The 19,233-nt window shown below is 39.1% G+C and overlaps 1 protein-coding gene across 1 annotated transcript; it reads right to left on the bottom strand.

Annotated features, from left to right (window-relative positions):
* Window positions 1-283: 283 nt before the first annotated feature.
* LOC129395567 (KIF-binding protein-like) lies at window positions 284-2,451 on the bottom strand. The gene has a single exon (XM_055107043.2). The coding sequence runs from the start codon at window positions 2,416-2,418 to the stop codon at window positions 553-555; it is 1,866 nt and encodes a 621-aa protein (XP_054963018.1). The 5' UTR covers window positions 2,419-2,451; the 3' UTR covers window positions 284-552.
* Window positions 2,452-19,233: the final 16,782 nt, after the last annotated feature.

The raw sequence follows: 19,233 nt of genomic DNA, 5'->3' as shown, positions 1-19,233 counted from the left end.
ATAAGTCAGTTTATTTTATTTCTAACAAGGCCTTTTTCTCCTATAATTAAGACAAACCATTTTACACTTTATAATAACATAACTTAGTTTTTAGTATTTTCAAAAGGGAAAGATTTTGGGTGGGGGGAGTTTAGGAAATCAAATATTTTAGAAGGAGTAACTATAGAAGTTACTTTTTCAATCTTAATATATTAACAGGCTTGTTACCAGGTACATTACCCAGCATTTTTTCTTACAAGGAATCTATCAAGTACTAGCCAACAAATAATCTACATTTAGAAACTGAGGGTAGAAATGTCTGTATTTTAATAGGAAACAAGCATCTAAAATACAAATCACATGTCTTTAACAAGGCAATTTACATAATTAGGTGTAAGTTTTTAATTAACTTTATGTTCCTTAGGATCCTAGCAAACACTCAGTTGACTGTATCTCAAGTTCAAACTGCACTCACCTGGCTATAAAGGTAAACATCACAATGGAAGTGGGCCTGTCTGACTAGGGAAAAAGATCACTTCAATATTGCACATTTCCTCTCTTTAAAAACAAGGATTAAGTCAGGGCCATCTTGGTTCTGAATCTCTCCATTTTTGTTGGGAGAAGACTAACCATCTCTTTACTAAGTTCTAGCTCAACTTCTATTTCCTGGGCGGCCTCAGGATGCTTTTCACAGTAATCAACAATAAATTTGTAATGTTCCAATGATGTTGCCAAATTTTCCAGCTCTTTCTTGGGATCTGCAGTAATGATTTTGCCATAGAGACGGGCAACTCGAAACTTAGCTAACATGGCAGGGCGAAGAACATCTTCCCCTATATGCTCAGGGAATACTTTATTTGGGTCTCTCAGGGAGTCTAAGAAGAGCTGGTAGTACTTCAGTGCTGACTTATTAAGATTATTTATTTTTTTTACAATGTGTGAATCAGGATCCCTTAGCCTGTCAGCAATGGCAACCTTCAAATCCATCATATCATAGTAAGCATGTGCAATTTCAAACTGGATCTGTCTGTTGACCAACAGATAATACTGTGGATTCAGGTCTACAGTTAGGGGCTCTAGCATGGCTATTCTGCGTTTATGCATCTTGCATCGTCTCTCCATGTCAGTTTCAAAGAATGCAAGCACCTTAAACAGAGCACTGTGGTCTTGGACAACTTCAATATGGTCAGTGACATAACCATCAATCTGAAAGAACTCTTTTGCCTCAAAGACATAGTGCTGACCCAATAAGAAAAGTTCTCTGGCTTCTTCAAAATCTAAAGGTCTCAAGTAGCTCACTTTCTCTTCTACTGCAGAGATGGCATCACACAGTTCACCGGTTCCAAACTGCACAGCTTTTTTCCGAATGCTTTCCTCCTCATCTAGTTCTTTTTTCCTTAAAGCTCTAAGTTCAGACTGTTTATCAAGATCAAGCTCTCCTATGTTGTCCTGCATGGAGAGTTGGGCATTCTGCATGAGAGTCAAACAGTATTTGATCCAGCACCTTGCTATTTCCCCCTTTCTTTGATGATAAAGCTCTGGCACTTCTCCTTCAGCTTCAGGAGTGTCTTCTGTGGCTGAGATCTTTCCAGTTTGACCAAAAATGACATTAGCAGCTGATAAACAGTGCCTGGCCTCCATAAAGCATAGCTTATTGATGTAAAACTGTGACAAGGTAGCAGCATTGATAGCCCACTCTATAGGATGGTAGGCATTGTGCTCAAGCTGGCGTTTTAGTGTACTATGGCAATAGTGAGCAGCCTTCTCAAACATTTCCAGATGCTGGTAGACTTGAGCTAGGTAATATAGGTTATGAGCATAAACCTTTTCAAATCTTTTTGATCTCTCTTGTTCAGTAAGTTTCTCTTCTTCAGGAAGAAAACGCTCAGTAGGATCAAGAGGAGGACTCCCAACCTCTTTCATATACTGATTATATAGTGCTTCTGATGACTCTAGGTAAGCCTGTGCAGTTTCAATTTCTTCTCTTTCAGACCACAAGATACCCAGGTTATTCTGCGCCTGGATGCAGAGAGAGATGCAGTCGTGCGAGAGCCGGTACCTGCGCAGCAGCCGCAGGCATTTCACCAGGTGCTCCTCCCCCGCCGACAGCTCCTCCGTGTCGATGTGGTTCACCCCGAGGTGGAACTCGATGACTGCCAGCCTCACCGCTCGCTGGGCGACGGGCCCCTCGGGCTCCACCACCTCAGCCGGCAGCCCCAGGGCGTGGTCACCGGCACCCGGGCCGTCCTCGGCCTCAGGCCGCTCATCCTCGTCCTCAGGCGCAGGGCCGAGCAGCGCCTTGACCTCTTCCAGTAGCGCCCGGGCGCTGTATTTGGACTTGTACGGTTCCTTCTCCGGATTTTTATGCAGTTCCACCCGCGACAGAGCGAGCGCCGCCTGGAATTTCTCACAGACCTCTGCCCACGGAACGTTCGCCATAGCGGCCTCTACTGCCTGGCTTTCTTCAATGTTTGCCAATTATGTCAGTTTTTACAGAAAAAAATTGAAGGTTTTCACTACTGTATTCCTCTCCATATTGGGTGTAGGGGGATTCCTTTCAATTTTAATTATGCAGATTAGTGAATGCAGAAAGTAAGTTTTTGTCCTTGGAAATCTTTCCTGGTTTTGACTGCAGCCAAGTCAGATCCATGGAAGCCTTGAGCCTCCCAAGCCATCAACCTATTGTTTTCACCTCCCCATGTTATGGGTCCTGGGCATGTTACCAGAAGAAGGGGTGCTTCTACCCCATGACAAAGCTGCCCCTATCATCTATCTTTCTTCTTCTCATCACTTCGTCAGCGTTAACTCCTCTTATGACCTTTAGCCTGAGAAATCTGTCTGTGTGTGCATGCATGTGTGTTTATGCACAAACCTGTGGAAATCTAATGGTACAAACATGAGTTTGCTTCATATGACGAGAAAATTGGCAAAAATCCCCAGGATCTCGGGGACTCATTCCCAGAGCAAACCCCATGAGAGGGTTAAGCCCTGGCATAGGAATTCAGAATGCTCTTTTATCCCTTGGACTCTGCCCACTTCATCATCTCTGGGCCAGTCTCTGCTTCTCTCCAGACCTCAGTTTTTCAGATATCCAGTGAGATGTGAGATTTCAAAGTGCTTTAGCCACAGCTCAGCATGCATATGGTCTAACCTCCCTACCAACTAGGATTGGTGTAGCAAGGCTGTGATCAAGGTGTTCCCAGATCTTCCTCACTTGGGAAGAAATAGATGGGTTCTGCACTGGGCACATGGACCTTCTGCTCAAGAAGGGTCATGCACACTTGATCTTTCAAGGCCCACAGACGATGTATGCAAGTGAGCCCCACCTTCATCCCCCAACAGCTTCCCATGGAGCATACCAATATGTCCCCTGTCCTCTGAGTCTGGAAGGTAGTGACATCTTCACTTAACACATGGATTGATGGATGCTTTGTATAATTAAATGTTCCCCACTACTGCCTCCACCACTATGCAGATAGAAAAATGTCTTAGGAAAGTGACATAACTTATCCAAAATTACACAGAGATTCCATGGCAAAGCTAGCACTTTAGTTAGCATTACATTTTCGTACATATAGAAGAAAACCCAGACAGGGTGTGGTAGCTCACGCCTGTAATCCCAACACATTGGGAGGTTGAGGCAGGTGGATCACCAGAGGTCTGGAATTTAAGACCAGCCTGACCAACATAGAGAAACCCCGTCTCTAATAAAAATACAAAATTATCCAGGTGTGGTGGTGCGTGCCTGTAATCCCTGCTTCTTGAGAGGCTGAGGCAGGAGAATCGCTTCAATCCAGGAGGCAGAGGTTGCAGTGAACCGAGATCATGCCATTGCACTCCAGTGTGGCCAATAAGAGTGAAACTCCGTCTCAAAAAATGAAAAAAGCAAACCCAATATAATAGTGCAGAAAAGAGAGATAATGCTTTCTTTCTCATAAATAAGGATCTTAGAGCTGGGAAGTCTGACCCTGAACTGTGCACGAAGGGAGTCAAAAATAGTCTGTCATTTTGCTAAAATGTTTTTCTTTTTTGAACTTTTCTTTTAGGTTCAGGGGTACATGGGCAGGATGCGCAGGTTCGTTAAATATGTAAACATATGTCCTGAAGTTTGGTTGTGCAGATTGTTTTATCACCCAGGAATTAAGTCTACTATCCATTAGTTATTTTTTTCTGGTTCTCTCCCTCCTCCCACCCTTTACCTCCTGATAGGCCCCGGTGCATGTTGTTCCCCTCCATGTGTCTGTATGTTCTCATCATCTGCCCTCCACTTATCAGTGAGAAATGTGGTACGTGGTTTTCTGTTTCTGTGTTAGTTTTTTAAGGATAATGGACTCCAGCTCCATCCATGTCCCTACAAAGTACATAATCTTGTTCTTTTTTTATGGCTGCATAGTACTCCGTGTTGGATATGTACTACAATTTATTTATCCAGTCTATTATTGATGAACATGTAGGCTGATTTGATGTCTTTGTTATTTTGAATAGGGCTGTGATGAACTTGTGCATGCATGTGTCTTTATAATAGAGTGACTTATATTTCTTTGGGTATATACCCAGTAATGAGATTGCTAGGTCAAATGGTATTCTTTTCTTTAGGTCTTGGAGGAATCACCACACTGTCTTCCACAATGTTTGAACTCGACCAACAGAGTAAAAATGTTCCTTTTTCTCCACAACTTTGTCAGCATCTGTGATATTGTGACTTTTTAATAGTAACCATTTTAACTGGTATAAAATGATATCTCATTGTGGTTTGGATTTACATTTCTCTAATGGTCAGTGATGTTGAACTTTCATTTTGTACGCTTATTGGCTGTATGTATGTCTTCTTTCAAGACGTGTTTCTGCATATCCAGTGGCCAATTTTTAATAAGGTTGGTTGTTTTTTTTCTTGTAAATTTATGTTTCTTGTAGATGCTAGCAATTAGATTATTGCCAGGTGCACAGTTTGCAAAAATTTTCTCCCATTCTGTACATTGTCTGTTTACTCTATTGATAGTTCCTTTTGCTGTGCGGAAGCTCTTTAGTTTAGTTAGATCCTATCTGTCAATGTTTTCTTTGTTTTAATTGCTTTTGGCGCCTTCATCATCAAATATTTGCCCACGCCTTTGTCCTGAATGGTATTGCCTAGGTTGTCTTCCAAAGTTTTTATAGTCTTGGGTTTTACATTTAAAATATCTTGAGTTTATTGTTGTATATGTTGTAAGGAATCTTTCTTTATTTTTTAAATTTAAATTAAGTTCTGAAGTACAAGTGCAGAATGTGTAAGTTTGTTACATAGGTATATTTGTGCCATGGTGGTTTGTTGCACCTATCAGCCCGCTATACAGCCTTCAAGTCCCACATGCATTAGCTAGTTATCCTAATGCTCTCCTTCCCTTCAGCTCCCATTCCCTGACTAGCCCCAGTGTGTGTTGTTTCCCTTCCAGTGTTCATGTGTTCTTATTGTTCATCTCCCACTTATGAGTGAGAATATGAGTTGGTTAGTTTTCTCTTCCTGTGTTAGTTTGCAGAGGATAATGGAGGAAGGGGTTCAGTTTCAATTTTCTGCACATGTCTAGGCAGTTATCCCAGCACCATTTATTGAGTACAGAGTCACTTTTTCATTGCTTGTTTTTGTCAGGTTTGTCGAAGTTCAGATAGTTGTAGGTGTGCAGTCTTATTTCTGGGTTCTCTATTCTGTTTCATTGGTCTATGTGTCTGTTCTTGTACCAGTACCATGCTGTTTTGGTTTCTGTTGTCCTGTAGCACAGTTTGAAGTTGGGTAGTGTGATGCCTCCAGCTTAGTCCTTTTTGCTTGGGGTTGTCTTGACTATTCAGGCCTTTATTGGTTCCATATAAATTTTAAAATAGCTTTTCTACTTTTGTGAAAAATGTCATTGGTAGTGTAATGGAAATAATATTAACTATAAATTTCTTTGGGCAGTGTGTCTACTTTAACAACATTAATTCTTTCTATCCATAAGCATGAAATGTTTTCCTATTTGTTTGTCATCTCTGATTTCTTTGAGAAGTGGTTTATAGTTCTCCTTGTACAGACCTTTAACTTCTCTTGTTAGATATATTCCTTGGTATTTTATTCTTTTTGTGGCAACTGTGAATGAGAGTTCATTCATGATATTGCTCTTGGCTTGAGTGTTGTTGGTATATAAGGATTTAGTGCTAGTGACTTTTGCCCATTTATTTTGTATCTTGAGACTTTGTTAAAGATGTTTATCAGCTTAAGAAGCTTTGGGGTTGAGACAATAGGGGTTTTCAAGATATAGGATCATGTCATCTGCCACCAGGTGTAGTTTAATTTCTTTTCTTTCAATTTGAATGACTTTTTCTCTTACCTGATTGCTCTGGCCAGCACTTCCAATACTATCTGAAATAGGAGTCATGAGAGAGGGAATACTTGTCTTGTGCCCATTTTAAAAGGGAATGTTTTCAGCTTTTGCCCTTTCAGTATGATGTTGGCTGTGGGTTTGTCATATATGGTTCTTATTATTTTGAAGTATGTTTTTTTCAATACCTAGTTCATTGAGAGTTTTTACATGAATGGATGTTGAATTTTATGGATGGAAAGCTTTTTCTGCATCTATTCAGACAATCATGTGGCTTTTGTCTTTAGTTCTGTTTATGTGATAAATCACATATTCATTTGTGTATGTTGAATTAAAATTGCATCCCACGGATGAAGCCTACTTGATTGTGGTGGATAAGTTTTTGATGTGCTGCTGGATTTGGTTTGCCCCTATTTTGTTAAGAATGTTTGCATCAATATTCATCAAGAATATTGGCATGAAGTTTTGTTTTCTTTTCTTTTTTTTATTTTATTATTATACTTTAAGTTTTAGGGTACATGTGCACAATGTGCAGGTTAGTTACATATGTATACATGTGACATGCTGGTGTGCTGCACCCAGTAACACGTCATTTAGCATTAGGCATAGTCCCCAGAGTGTGATATTCCCCTTCCTGTGTCCAAGCATTCTCATTGTTCAATTCCCACCTATGAGTGAGAATATGTGGTGTTTGGTTTTTTCTTCTTGCAATAGTTTACTGAGAATGATGATTTCCAATTTCATCCATGTCCCTACAAAGGACTTGAACTCATCATTTTTAATGGCTGCATAGTATTCCATGGTGTATATTTGCCACATTTTCTTAATCCAGTCTATCATTGTTGGACATTTGGGTTGGTACCAAGTCTTTGCTATTGTGAATAGTGTTGCAATAAACATACATGTGCATGTGTCTCTATAGCAGCATGATTTATAGTCCTTTGGGTATATACCCAGTAATGGAATGGCTGGGTCAAATGTTATTTCTAGTTCTAGATCCCTGAGGAATCCCCACACTGACTTCCACAATGGTTGAACTAGTTTACAGTCCTGCCAACAGCGTAAAAGTGTTCCTATTTCTCCACATCCCCTCCAGCACCTGTTGTTTCCTGACTTTTTAATGATTGCCATTCTAACTGGTGTGAGATGGTATCTCATTGTGGTTTTGATTTGCATTTCTCTCATGGCCAGTGATGATGAACATTTTTTCATGTGTTTTTTGGCATAAATGTCTTCTTTTGAGAAGTGTCTGTTCATGTCCTTCACCCACTTTTTGATAGGATTGTTTGCTTTTGTCTTTTAAATTTGTTTGAAGTTTCGTTTTTTTTCTTGTGTGTCTGCCAGGTTTTGGTACCAGGATAATGTGGTCTCATAGAAAGAGTTGAAGGTCCTGTTTCAATATTTTGAAATAATTTTAGTGGGAATTGCACCAGTTCTTCTTCATAAACGTCATAACCTTCAGCTTTTAATCTTTATGTTTCTGGGCTTTTTGTGGTTGGTAGGCTATTTATTACTGCCTGAATTTCACAGCCTGTTGTTTGTCTTTTCAGGGATTCAATTTCTTCCTGGTTTATTCTTGAAGGGTGTATATGTCCAGAAATTTATCCATTTCTACTGGATTTTTTATCTTATAGGCGTAGAGGTGTTTATGATATTTTCTGATGGTTATTTTTATTTCTGTGGAGTCAGTGGTAACCGTTATTATTTCTGATTGTGTTCATTTGAATTTTTGATTTTTTATTCCTTATTAGTCTACTAGTGGTGTATTTATATTATTGGTTTTTTCAAAGAAAAAGAAACAGCTCCTGAATTTGTTGATCTGTTGAATGGTTTCTCTTGTCTCTATCTCCATCTGTTCAGGTCTGATTTTGGTTATTTCTTGTCTTCTGCTAGCTCTAGAACTTCTTTGCTCTTGTCTCTGTAGTTATTTTTGTCGTCATGTTAAGTTGTAACTTGAGACCTTTCTAGCTTTTTAATGTTGGCATTTAATGCCATAAATTTTCATCTTAATACTGCCTTAGCTGTGTCCCAGAGATTCTGGTATGTTTTGTCTTTGTTCTCATTGGTTTCAAAGAACTTCTTGATATCTGCCTTAATTTCATTATTTACCCCAAAGTTATTCAGGAGCAGATGATTCAATTTCCATTTAATTTTATGGTTTTCAGTAAATTACTTCATCGTGAGTTTTAATTTGATTGTGCCACTGTTTATTATGATTTCTGAGCCACTGTTTATTACGCCACTGTTCATTATTGTAATAATAATTATATTATTATTATAAACATTGTGCCACTGTTTATTATGATTTCTGAGCCACAATAAACATTGTGCCACTGTTTATTATGATTTCTGAGCCACTGTTTATTATGATTTCTGTTCTTTTGCATTTGCTGAAGAGTGTTTTACTTCCGGCTATGTGACCAATTTCAGAGAAAGTGCCATGTTGTGATGAGAAGAATGTATATTCTGCTGTTATCATGTGGAGAGTTCTGTAAATATACATCATATCCATTTGATCCAGAGTTAAGTTCAGATCCTGAATACCTTTGTTAATTTTCTGTCTCAATAATCTGTCTAATATTGTCAATGGGATGTTAAAGTTGGCCACTATTATTGTGTGGTGTTCTAAGTCTCTTTCAAGATATCTAGAAACTTGTTATATGAATCTGGGTACTCTTGTGTTGGGTGCATATATATTTAGAATAGTTAATTCTTCTTGAATTAAATCATTTGCCATTATGTAATGACCCTCTTTTTTTTTTTTTTATCTGTGTTGGTTTAAAGTCTGTTTTGTTGGAAAGTAGGATTGCAACCCTTGCTTTTTTCAGTTTTCCATTTGCTTGGTGAAATTTCCTCCATCCCTTTATTTTTAGCCTATGTGTGTCCCCGCATGTGAGATGGGTGTCTTGAAGAGCTTACCAATGGGTCTTGGTTTTTATCCAATTGCCACCCTGTGTGTTTCAATTGGGGCATTTAGCTCATTTACATTTAAGGTAAGTATTGTTATGTGTAGATTTTATCCTGTCATCTTGATGCTAGCTGATTATTTTTATTTTTCAGACTTGTTTATGTGGTTGATTTATAGCGTCAATGGTCTGTGTACTTGAGTGTGTTTTTGTGGTGACTGGTAATAATTTTCCCTTTCTAAATTAGTGCTTCCTTCAGGAGTTCTTGCAAAGCATGTCTGGTGTTCATGAATTAACTCGGCATTTGCTTGTGGGAAAGGGATATTATTTCTCCCTAGATTAAGCTTAGTTTGGCCAGATATAAAATTCTGGCTTAAAGTTTATTTTCTTTAAGAATGTTAAATATTGGCCCCCAGTCTCTTTTGGCTTGTAGGGTTTTCACTGAGAGTTCTGCTGTTAGTCTGATCAACAACTTTTTGTAGGTGACTTGGCTTTTCTCTGCAGCCGACCTTTTTTTTTTCTTTTTTTTTTTTTCCATTTCAAGTTTGAGGAATCTCATGATTATATGTCTTGGTTATGATTTTTTCTTGGATTATCTTACTGAAGTTCTCTGCATTTTGTGAATTGTTGACTGGTATAGCAAGGTTGGGGAAGTTCTCATGGATGATATCCTGAAATATGTTTTCCTAATTCATTCCATTCTCCCCAGCTCTTTCAAGTACACCAATCAGTTATAGATTTGGTCTCTTTACATAATCCCATATTTCTCAGAGGTTTTGTTTATTCCTTTCATTCTTTTTTTCTATTCTTCTCAGCATGTCTTATTTCAGAAAGACAATCTTCAAGCTCTGAGTTTCTTTCCTCATTAATATTTGTGATTGCATTATGAAATTTTTGTATTGTGTTTTACAGCGCTATCAGGTTGGTTAGGCTCTTCTCTATCCTGGCTAATTTGTTTGTCAGCTCCTGCAATGTTATATTGTAATTTTTAGCTTTCTTGTATTCAGTTAGAGCATGCTCCTTTACATCAGTGAAGTTCATTTTTATCCACATTCTGGGGTCTACTTCTGTAATTTCAGTGATCTCAGTCTCAGCCTTATTCTGAACTCTTGCTGGAGAAGTAGTGTGGTCATTTGGGAGAGGGAGGGCACTCTGATTTTTGAGTTTTTAGTATTCTTGTGGTGATTCTCACCTTTGTGTACATATCTATCTTTAATCTTTGAGGTTGCTGGCCTTTGAATGAGGTTTTTGTTTGTTTCTCTTCCTTTTAACTGTTTGGTCATTTTGTGTGGGGCTACTGTAGTTTGTTGGGCATCTGCTCCACTCTCTAGTCACCTCGGATTTTTCAGTATCTGGGGGTATCACCAGTGAAGGCTGTGAAACAAGAAAGATAGCAGCCCACTCCCTTCCCTGGGAGCTCCATCCCAGGGGAGGTGCAGACATGTTGCGGGCTCGAACACACCTGTAGGAGGTGACTGGAAACCCCAGTTGGTAGGTCTCACCTAGCCAGGAGGAACAGGACTGGGGACCCACTTAAAGAAGCCATCTAGCCCCACTTTCATAGATCAGCCATGCTGTGCTGGGTACCATTTCTGCCCCTCATCAGATTGGGCTCTCCAAAGCCTGGAGGCTGAAACAGCTAAGTTGCTGAAACAGCAAAGATGGTGGCCAACCCCTCTCTCTAGGAACTCTGTCCCAGGAAGTTTTGAAACCTCTGCCAGCCAGACAACATCAGTGGGAGTTGCTGGAGGTCCTGGTTGGGAAGTTCCCCCCAGAGATGCAAGGCATATTAGGTCCCACTTAAAGAAGCAATCTGATCACATTATGGTAGATCCACTGTGCTATGCTGAGGTATTCCTTCTGCCCCAGGATGGTTTGGACTCTTCTAAGCCCACTGATTGTTATGGCTGTGTTGTCCAAACAGCAAATATGAAGACTCACTCCTCCCAATGTGAACTGCATCCAGGAATAAATCAAAACTCTGCCTGCCAGAGAATATGGAACGGGCTGTCTGGAGGATCTGGTAGGAGGCCCCGGTAGGAGGCCCCACTCTGAGATGAAAAAGGTATCTGGGTCCTACTTCAAGAAGTAGTCTGGCCAAACCTTGGTAGAGCCACTGTGCTGTGCTAAGGGATTTCTTCCATCCGCCATGAATTTTTTTTTTTTTTTAACTCTCCTAAACCCCCAGGCTGGAATGGCTGAGTCATCCAAACAGCAAATATAGCAGCCAGCCCTTGCCTCCAGGAACTTTGTCCCATCCCAGGTAATTGCAATGTTGTTGCTGGGGGCTGGCTGGAATTCCAAGCCAGTGGGTCTTATCCTGCGAGGCGTCATGGAAGTGGGGCCCACCGATGCTGCTCAGGCCCATGGATTCAGTTTCTTTCTAGGGACATTTATGGAGATCCAACCTCCTACCTTGTCTGAGTTGCAGTCACCTTTGCCAGAGATCTCAGAGCCAAAGTATGTAAAGCTCCTGCGATTCTGTTTGTGTCTAAGCAGTTGTTCTGCCAGGAACATGCAGCTCTGTGTATCAGACCAAAGGCCCTGGTGGAACAAGTTTACGAGAAAATCTCCTGACCCAAGAGTTGCAAAGACTCATGGGAGAAGTGTGGTTTCTCAGGGTCACATATTTACTCACCACTTCCCTGGGTTGGGTAGGTTCCCTTGGGTCTGTGTTACTCCTGGGTACGCGGTTGCCATGCCCTTCTTTTTTGCATGGGTTGAGCTGTTTCGTTCATTAGTCCCAGTGCAAATATCTGGGTGTTTCAGCTGATGGTGCTGTATTTACTTTCCCCCTTTGTTTCTTTTCATGAAAGCCACACACCATAGCTACTTCTAGTCAGCACTCTTGGCACAATTTGCTACAATATTTCAGTAGATGGTTTTTATCCTGTAGGCTGTCTCATGGCCCCATATGGCTGGCTGTAGGAGCACAAGCCGGCACCAGCAACCATGTCCATTTCAAAGGCTAAGAAGTAGGAAAGATGCAAGGTCAAAGTGGCTTGCACAGCTGTGTCAGCTCCATCTGAGGAGTCTCCCTGAAGTCCCATCAATACTTACGGCTACAACCAATTGTCTTGAATAGGGGTCAGAAACTATAACCTTTGTGTTTCTAAGTTGTTGTTTGAATAAAACAAAATTTCTGATTTTGTGTTTTGTTTTGTTTTGTTTGACAGAGTCACACTCTGTCACCCGGCTGGAGTGCAGTGGTGTGATTTTGGCTCACTGGAACCTCTGACTCCTGAGTTCAAGTGATTCTCCTGCCTCAGCCTTCCAAGTAGCTGGGATTACAGGTGTGCTTGCATCACTATGCCCAGCTAATTTTTGTATTTTTAGTAGAGACAGGGTTTTACCATGTTGTTCAGGATGGTCGCGATCTCTTGACCACGTGATCCACATGCCTTTGTCTCCCAAAGTGCTGGGATTACAGGCATGAGCCACCACACCCAGCCGTGCTTCTCTGTTTTTAAGAGTGAAAGCAAGATTAAAACTGTGCCAATGACCAGTGCTCTTTTTCTACACTAAATTCAAAGATAAACAGGAGAAGATTGAGGTTTTCTCAGGTGAAGTGGGCACTCATTTTTCAAACAAAGCCTTTTTTGGTGATTATTTTTGGATCAGGTGGGAAAAAATCTGGGTTCTTGTAAGCACTCCCTTTATGACCAAATTTAGTCAAGCTTAACTGAACCCTCTTTTTGACTAAGCCAACCTTGACTTCTTGCACTGCTCCTGGTTTGAGAGGCTGATTTTCATAAATCCTGCTAATACTGATTAGTAAAAATCCACATATCTCTTACTTCTGCTAATATTGTGATTCCCCTTCTTTGATATTTAAGTCCTTAGCCAACTTGTAACCAGGTTTCTGCTATAAAAAATTCCTCTTCTTTTGGTATTTTATCAAATGTTTTCCAGTAATTTTTATCGACTGATTTATTCTGCTTATTGACTATAAATTCTTAGTTGTCTGTGTTCAGAGTTATGATCAATTTCTGAACTGAACCCTATTACAATGGCCATAAAATCTACTACAATAGTATTAATGTCTTTCTTCCCAATTTTTAAAAAACATCAGAAATTTTTATTTCACAGTTTCCCAACAGTATGTTTGAGTATAAAAACAGTTTTCAGTTTGCTCACAAAAATGATGTGATCCACTGTGTAGTTGTGTCTGCCTGATTCTTGTGTGTCCAAAAAAAGTATGCTTTTATTCAAATGGGGTGAGGGTGTCAGATTATAGAGCCAATGTTTTCCTAAAATGCTGAGTCATAATTGAAACCATACAAATCAGAAATATAGAATGCTTGGACTCTAACATTTTTAACCCTGAGAATATTTTGATGTCCATGATTTATATTACTGTGAAAATAATGCACAAGAAAGAAAACTGATAATGCTTAAAATTAAACATGGTACAATGTATCATTGACTAAAAACTGATATAAGAAAACATTATTCTAAAAAACATTTGGGTATCCACAACTTAACCCAGGAAAGTTGACTGTACAGAAATAATGGTCCCTACAGACAACTTGTAGAAGCAGAATCTGTAAATTATGATGTGAAAAATTCAGGTAATTTTCATTTAAATATGGTGATCCTGATAAAAATTCAATTGAATTAAAAGTTAGAGCAGATTAACTTGAATTAGTTATGTTTTTATAAAATATAAATCATGAAGTTAAAATGTAATATTTAAGTTTGCTCTGGAAAACACATGCTCAAATGAATAAAATTTGTTTTTATTTGATTAGTTGATTGTTTGATTTTATCTTATTGGTTTATTAAACCCAAGGGGATATCACCACCGATCCCACAGAAATACAAACTACCATCAGAGCATACTATAAACACCTCTACGCAAATAAGCTAGAAAATCTAGAAGAAATGGATAAATTCCTCGACACATACACCCTCCGAATACTAAACCAGGAAGAAGTTGAATCTCTGAATAGACCAATGACAGGCTCTGAAATTGAGGCAATAATTAATAGCTTTCCAACCAGAAAAAGTCCAGGACCAGACGGATTCACAGCCAAAATCTACCAGAAGTACAAGGAGGAGCTGGTACTATTCTTTCTGAAAATATTCCAATCAATAGAAAAAGAGGGAATCCTCCCTAACTCATTTTATGAGGCCAGCATCATCCTGATACCAATGCCTGGCAGAGACACAACAAAAAAATAGAATTGTAAACCAATATCTCCAATGAAGATTGATGCGAAAATCTTCAATAAAATACTGGCAAACCAAATCCAGCAGCACATCAAAAAGCTTATTCAACACGATCAAGTGGGCTTCATCCCTGGGATGCAAGGCTGGTTCAACATACACAAATCAATAGACGTAACCCACCTTATAAACAGAACCAATGACAAAAAACCATGTGATTATCTCAATAGATGCAGAAAAGGCCCTTGACAACATTCAACAACGCTTCATGCGAAAAATTCTCAATAAATTAGGAATTGATGAGACTTATCTCAAAATAATAGGAGGCATCTCTGACAAACCCACAGCCAATATCATACTGAATGAGCAAAAGCTGGAAGCATTCCCTTTGAAAACAGGCACAAGACAGGGATGCCCTCTCTCACCACTCCTATTCAACATAGTTTTGGAAGTTCTGGCCAGGGCAATCAGGAAGGAGAAGGAAATAAATGGTATTCATTTAGGAAAAGAGGAAGTCAAATTGTCCCTGTTTGCAGATGACATGATTGTATATCTAGAAAACCCCATCATCTCAGCCCAAAATCTCCTAAAGCTGATAGGCAACTTCAGCAAAGTCTCAGGAGACAAAATCAATGTACAAAAATCACAAGCATTCTTATACACCAATAACAGACAAACAGAGAGCCAAATCCTGAGTGAACTCCCATTCACAATTGCTTCAAAGAGAATAAAGTACCTAGGAATCCAACTTACAAGGGATGTGAAGGACCTCTTCAAGGAGAACTACAAAACACTGCTCAAGGAAATAAAAGAGGATACAAACAAATGGAAGAACATTCCATGCTCATAGGTAGGAAGAATCAATATCGTGAAAATGGCCATACTGCCCAAGGTAATTTATAGATTCAATGCCATCCCCATCAAGCTACCAATGACTTTCTTCACAGAATTGGAAAAAACTACTTTAAAGTTCATATGGAACCAAAAAAGAGCCCTCATCACCAAGTCAATCCTAAGCCAAAAGTACAAAGCTGGGGGCATCACGCTACCTGACATCAAACTATTCTACAAGGCTACAGTAACCAAAACAGCATGGTACTGGTACCAAAACAGAGATATAGACCAATGGAACAGAACAGAGCCCTCAGAAATAATGCCACATATCTATAACCATCTGATTTTTGACAAAGCTGACAAACACAAGAAATGGGGAAACGATTCCCTATTTAATAAATGGTGCTGGGAAAACTGGCTAGCCATATGTAGAAAGCTGAAACTGGATCCCTTCCTTACACCTTACGCAAAAATAAATTCAGGATGGGTTCAAGACTTAAATGTTAGACCTAAAACCATAAAAACCTTAGAAGAAAACCTAGGCAATACCATTCAGGACATAGGCATGGGCAAGGACTTCATGTCTAAAACACCAAAAGCAATGGCAACAAAAGCCAAAATTGACAAATGGGATCTAATTAAGCTAAAGAGCACAGGAAAAGAAACTACCATCAGAGTGATCAGGCAACCTACAGAATGGGAGAAAATTTTTGCCATCTGCTCATCTGACGAAGGGCTAATATCCAGAATCTACAAAGAACTCAAACAAATTTACAAGAAAAAGCAAACAACCCCATCAAAAAGTGAGTGAAGGATATGAAGACAGTTCTCAAAAGAAGACATTTATGCAGCAAAAAGACACATGAAAAAATGCTCGTCATCACTGGCCATCAGAGAAATGCAAATCAAAACCACAATGAGATACCATCTCACACCAGTTAGAATGGTGATCATTAAAAAATCAGGAAACAACAGGCACTGGAGAGGATGTGGGGAAATAGGAACACTTTTACACAGTTGGTGGGACTATAAACTAGTTCAACCATTGTGGAAGTCAGTGTGGCGATTCCTCAGGGCTCTAGAACTAGATATACCACTTGACCCAGCAATCCCATTACTGGGTATACACCCTAGGGAGTATAAATCATGCTGCTATAAAGACACAAGCACACGTATGTTTATTGCGGCACCGTTCACAATAGCAAAGACTTGGAACCGACCCAAATGTCCAACAATGATAGACTGGATTAAGAAAATGTGGCACATATACACCATGGAATACTATGCAGCCATAAAAATTGATGAGTTCATGTCCTTTATAGGGACATGGATGAAGCTGGAAACCATGATTCTCAGCAAACTATCACAAGCCCAAAAAACCAAACACTGCATGTTGTCACTCATCGGTGAGAATTGAACAATGAAAACACATGGACACAGGAAGGGGAACATCACACATGGGGGTCTGTTGTGGGGTGGGGTGAGGGGGGACAGACAGAATTTGGAGATATAACTAATGTTAAATGGCGAGTTACTGGGTGCAGCACACCAACATGGCACATGTATACACGTGTAACAAACCTGCACGTTGTGTGCATGTACCGTAAAAGTTAAAGTATAATAAAAAAAATAAAATAAAATAAAATTTAATTAGAAATGAAAAAAAGAAAATTCTACAACTGGAAACTAGATAAAAGATAGATTAGAAACAAAAATGGAAGTAAAGTGTGACTTTCGTCTCACTTTTTGATTATTATATAGGCATTTTTATTTCATTAAAATCTTATATTTCTGGGCCTAGTTAATGTTATGATATTTTATTTTTAAATAGTTTTATTTTATTTACTTTATTTAATTTGTAATTTTTGAAGGTACATAGTAGGTGTGTCTACTTATGGGGTTCATGAGATGTTTTGATGCAGTCTTGCAATGCATAATAATCACATCATAGAGAATGGGATACCCACCCACTCAAGCATTTATTCTTTGGGTTAAAATCTGATTATTCTTTCTTAGCTAGTTTAAAATGTACAATTATATTATTATTGACCAGAGTCATCTCGTTGTGCTATCAAATAATAGGTCTTATTTATTCTATTTTTTTCTTGTACCCATTAACAGTCCCCACCTTTCCCCCAGCCTCCACTGTCTTTCTTAGCTTCTGAAAACCATCCTTCTACTCTCTAGGTCCGTGAATTCAGTTGTTTTAATTCTTCCATCCCACGAATAAGTGAGAACACACAGTGTTTATCTTTCTGTGCCTGGTTTATTTCATTCAACATACTCTTTTCTTTTATCCACGTTTTTGTAAAAGACAAAATCTCATTTTTATGGCTGAATACTACTCCATCGTATATATGTACTACTTTTTTTTATACATTCATTCAGTTGTAGACAGTTTGCTTTTAAATCTTAGCTATTGTAAACAGTGCAGCAACAAGGTGATTTTCTTTCTTTTAAGTCAAGGCCCAGCACTGGGATCGTTGGGTTACATGGTAGCTGTGGTGGCTCAATTGTTAGTTTTTTGAGGAACCTTCAAACTTTTTTATAGTGGTTATACTAATTTACATTCCCACCAAGAGTGCACTAAAATTTTCTCCACATCCTCATCAGCACTTGTTATTATCTGTCTTTTGGATATAAGACATTTTAACTGGGTTGAGATAATATCTTATTGTAGTTCTGATTTGCATTTCTCTGAGGTTTAATGATGTTTAGCAACGTTTATATGCCTGTTTGCCATTTGTATGTTTTCTTTATAGAAAAGCCTCCTCCTGGCTGGCTGTTTCATGCCTGTAATCTCAGCACTTTGGGATGCCGAGAAGGACGGATCACCCGAGGTCAGGAGTTTGCGATCAGCCTGGCCAACATGGCTAAACCCTATCTCCACTAAAAATACAAACATTTGTCAGGCCTGTGTTCTGCATGAGAGATGCATGAGGAAGAAGAAAAGGCACACACAATACTTTTAAGGGTAAACAGGATTTGTCCCAATTATATGGCAATATAGATATAATAAGTAAGTGATATGATAAGCAAATTGATATGAGAAGGGGAGAAGGGAAAAGATACATAGCTATTGTATCTTTTATATTATATATTATATATAAAATTATATATGTATTTATTTACATAAATAATTATATACATAATTATATAATAATTTTTATTTATAGTTATATGTATAAATAAATAAATAAATATATATATATATACACACACACACACAGCAGACTACAGAGTATGGATGAAGCATCACCAGACAGAGAAGCAACAGCCTGGGCTCCAGAGTCAGACACTACACTCATCAGATTATGGAGGATTCTTCAACAGACCGGGAAGCAACAGCCTGGGCTACAGAGTTGGCCCCTCATCCCTGCACAGGTGGGGAGAGGTCTCAGGAAGCTCTAGTGCCATCTGGGACCCTAGCTCTTTTTGTAATGAGTTTTTTGGCATAAGTTCGAGTAACGAGGACTCTTCACTACTGGGCTCAAAAACCACAAAAAATGTCAACTTGTTTTGGCGATTGTCTGTTGTTTTTCAATAACTGACATACAGGAACAGATTAAAATAGAGATTTCTCTGAAACACTGCTGAATGAACGCCTGAAGAAGCTCACAGAACTTGTTCCAGGACTTGGTGACCATTGTTTGTGTCCATGTTCAATTGAGATAAAATTTAATATTTAACTTTTCTTCCAAATTTAGCCTCAATTTGACACTCAATTGTAGGAAAATGCCCTTACAGATACTTGGGGAAAGTATAGTTGATACAGATTACAGATTCAGGGTAAGCACAGGAGAATTAAAAGCACAGTTAATAAAAACCACACCCACCATGGCTGTGCAAGGAGAGTCATAGTGTGAGAATTGCCAGGGATATGCACACAACATTCAGTATGCAGTAAGGTACAGGGATGATTCTCCAAGGTAGACCATTTTTGGTGGCCTCTGGCAATTCCACGCATAGCCAACATTGACTGCAGTTGGCTTCTGTTGCAGTGGTGGCTATGCAGATGA

Source organism: Pan paniscus, chromosome Y, assembly GCF_029289425.2.
Source record: "Pan paniscus chromosome Y, NHGRI_mPanPan1-v2.0_pri, whole genome shotgun sequence".
NCBI classification, from domain to species: Eukaryota; Metazoa; Chordata; class Mammalia; order Primates; family Hominidae; genus Pan; species Pan paniscus.
The sequence above is the reverse complement of the archived record's forward strand: the minus strand, read 5'-3'. Positions and strand labels throughout refer to the sequence as shown.

What these genes read in the sequence shown, in the direction of transcription:
- LOC129395567 (XM_055107043.2), bottom strand. Translation starts at nt 2,418, where the DNA reads ATGGCGAACGTTCCGTGGGCAGAGGTCTGTGAGAAATTCCAGGCGGCG.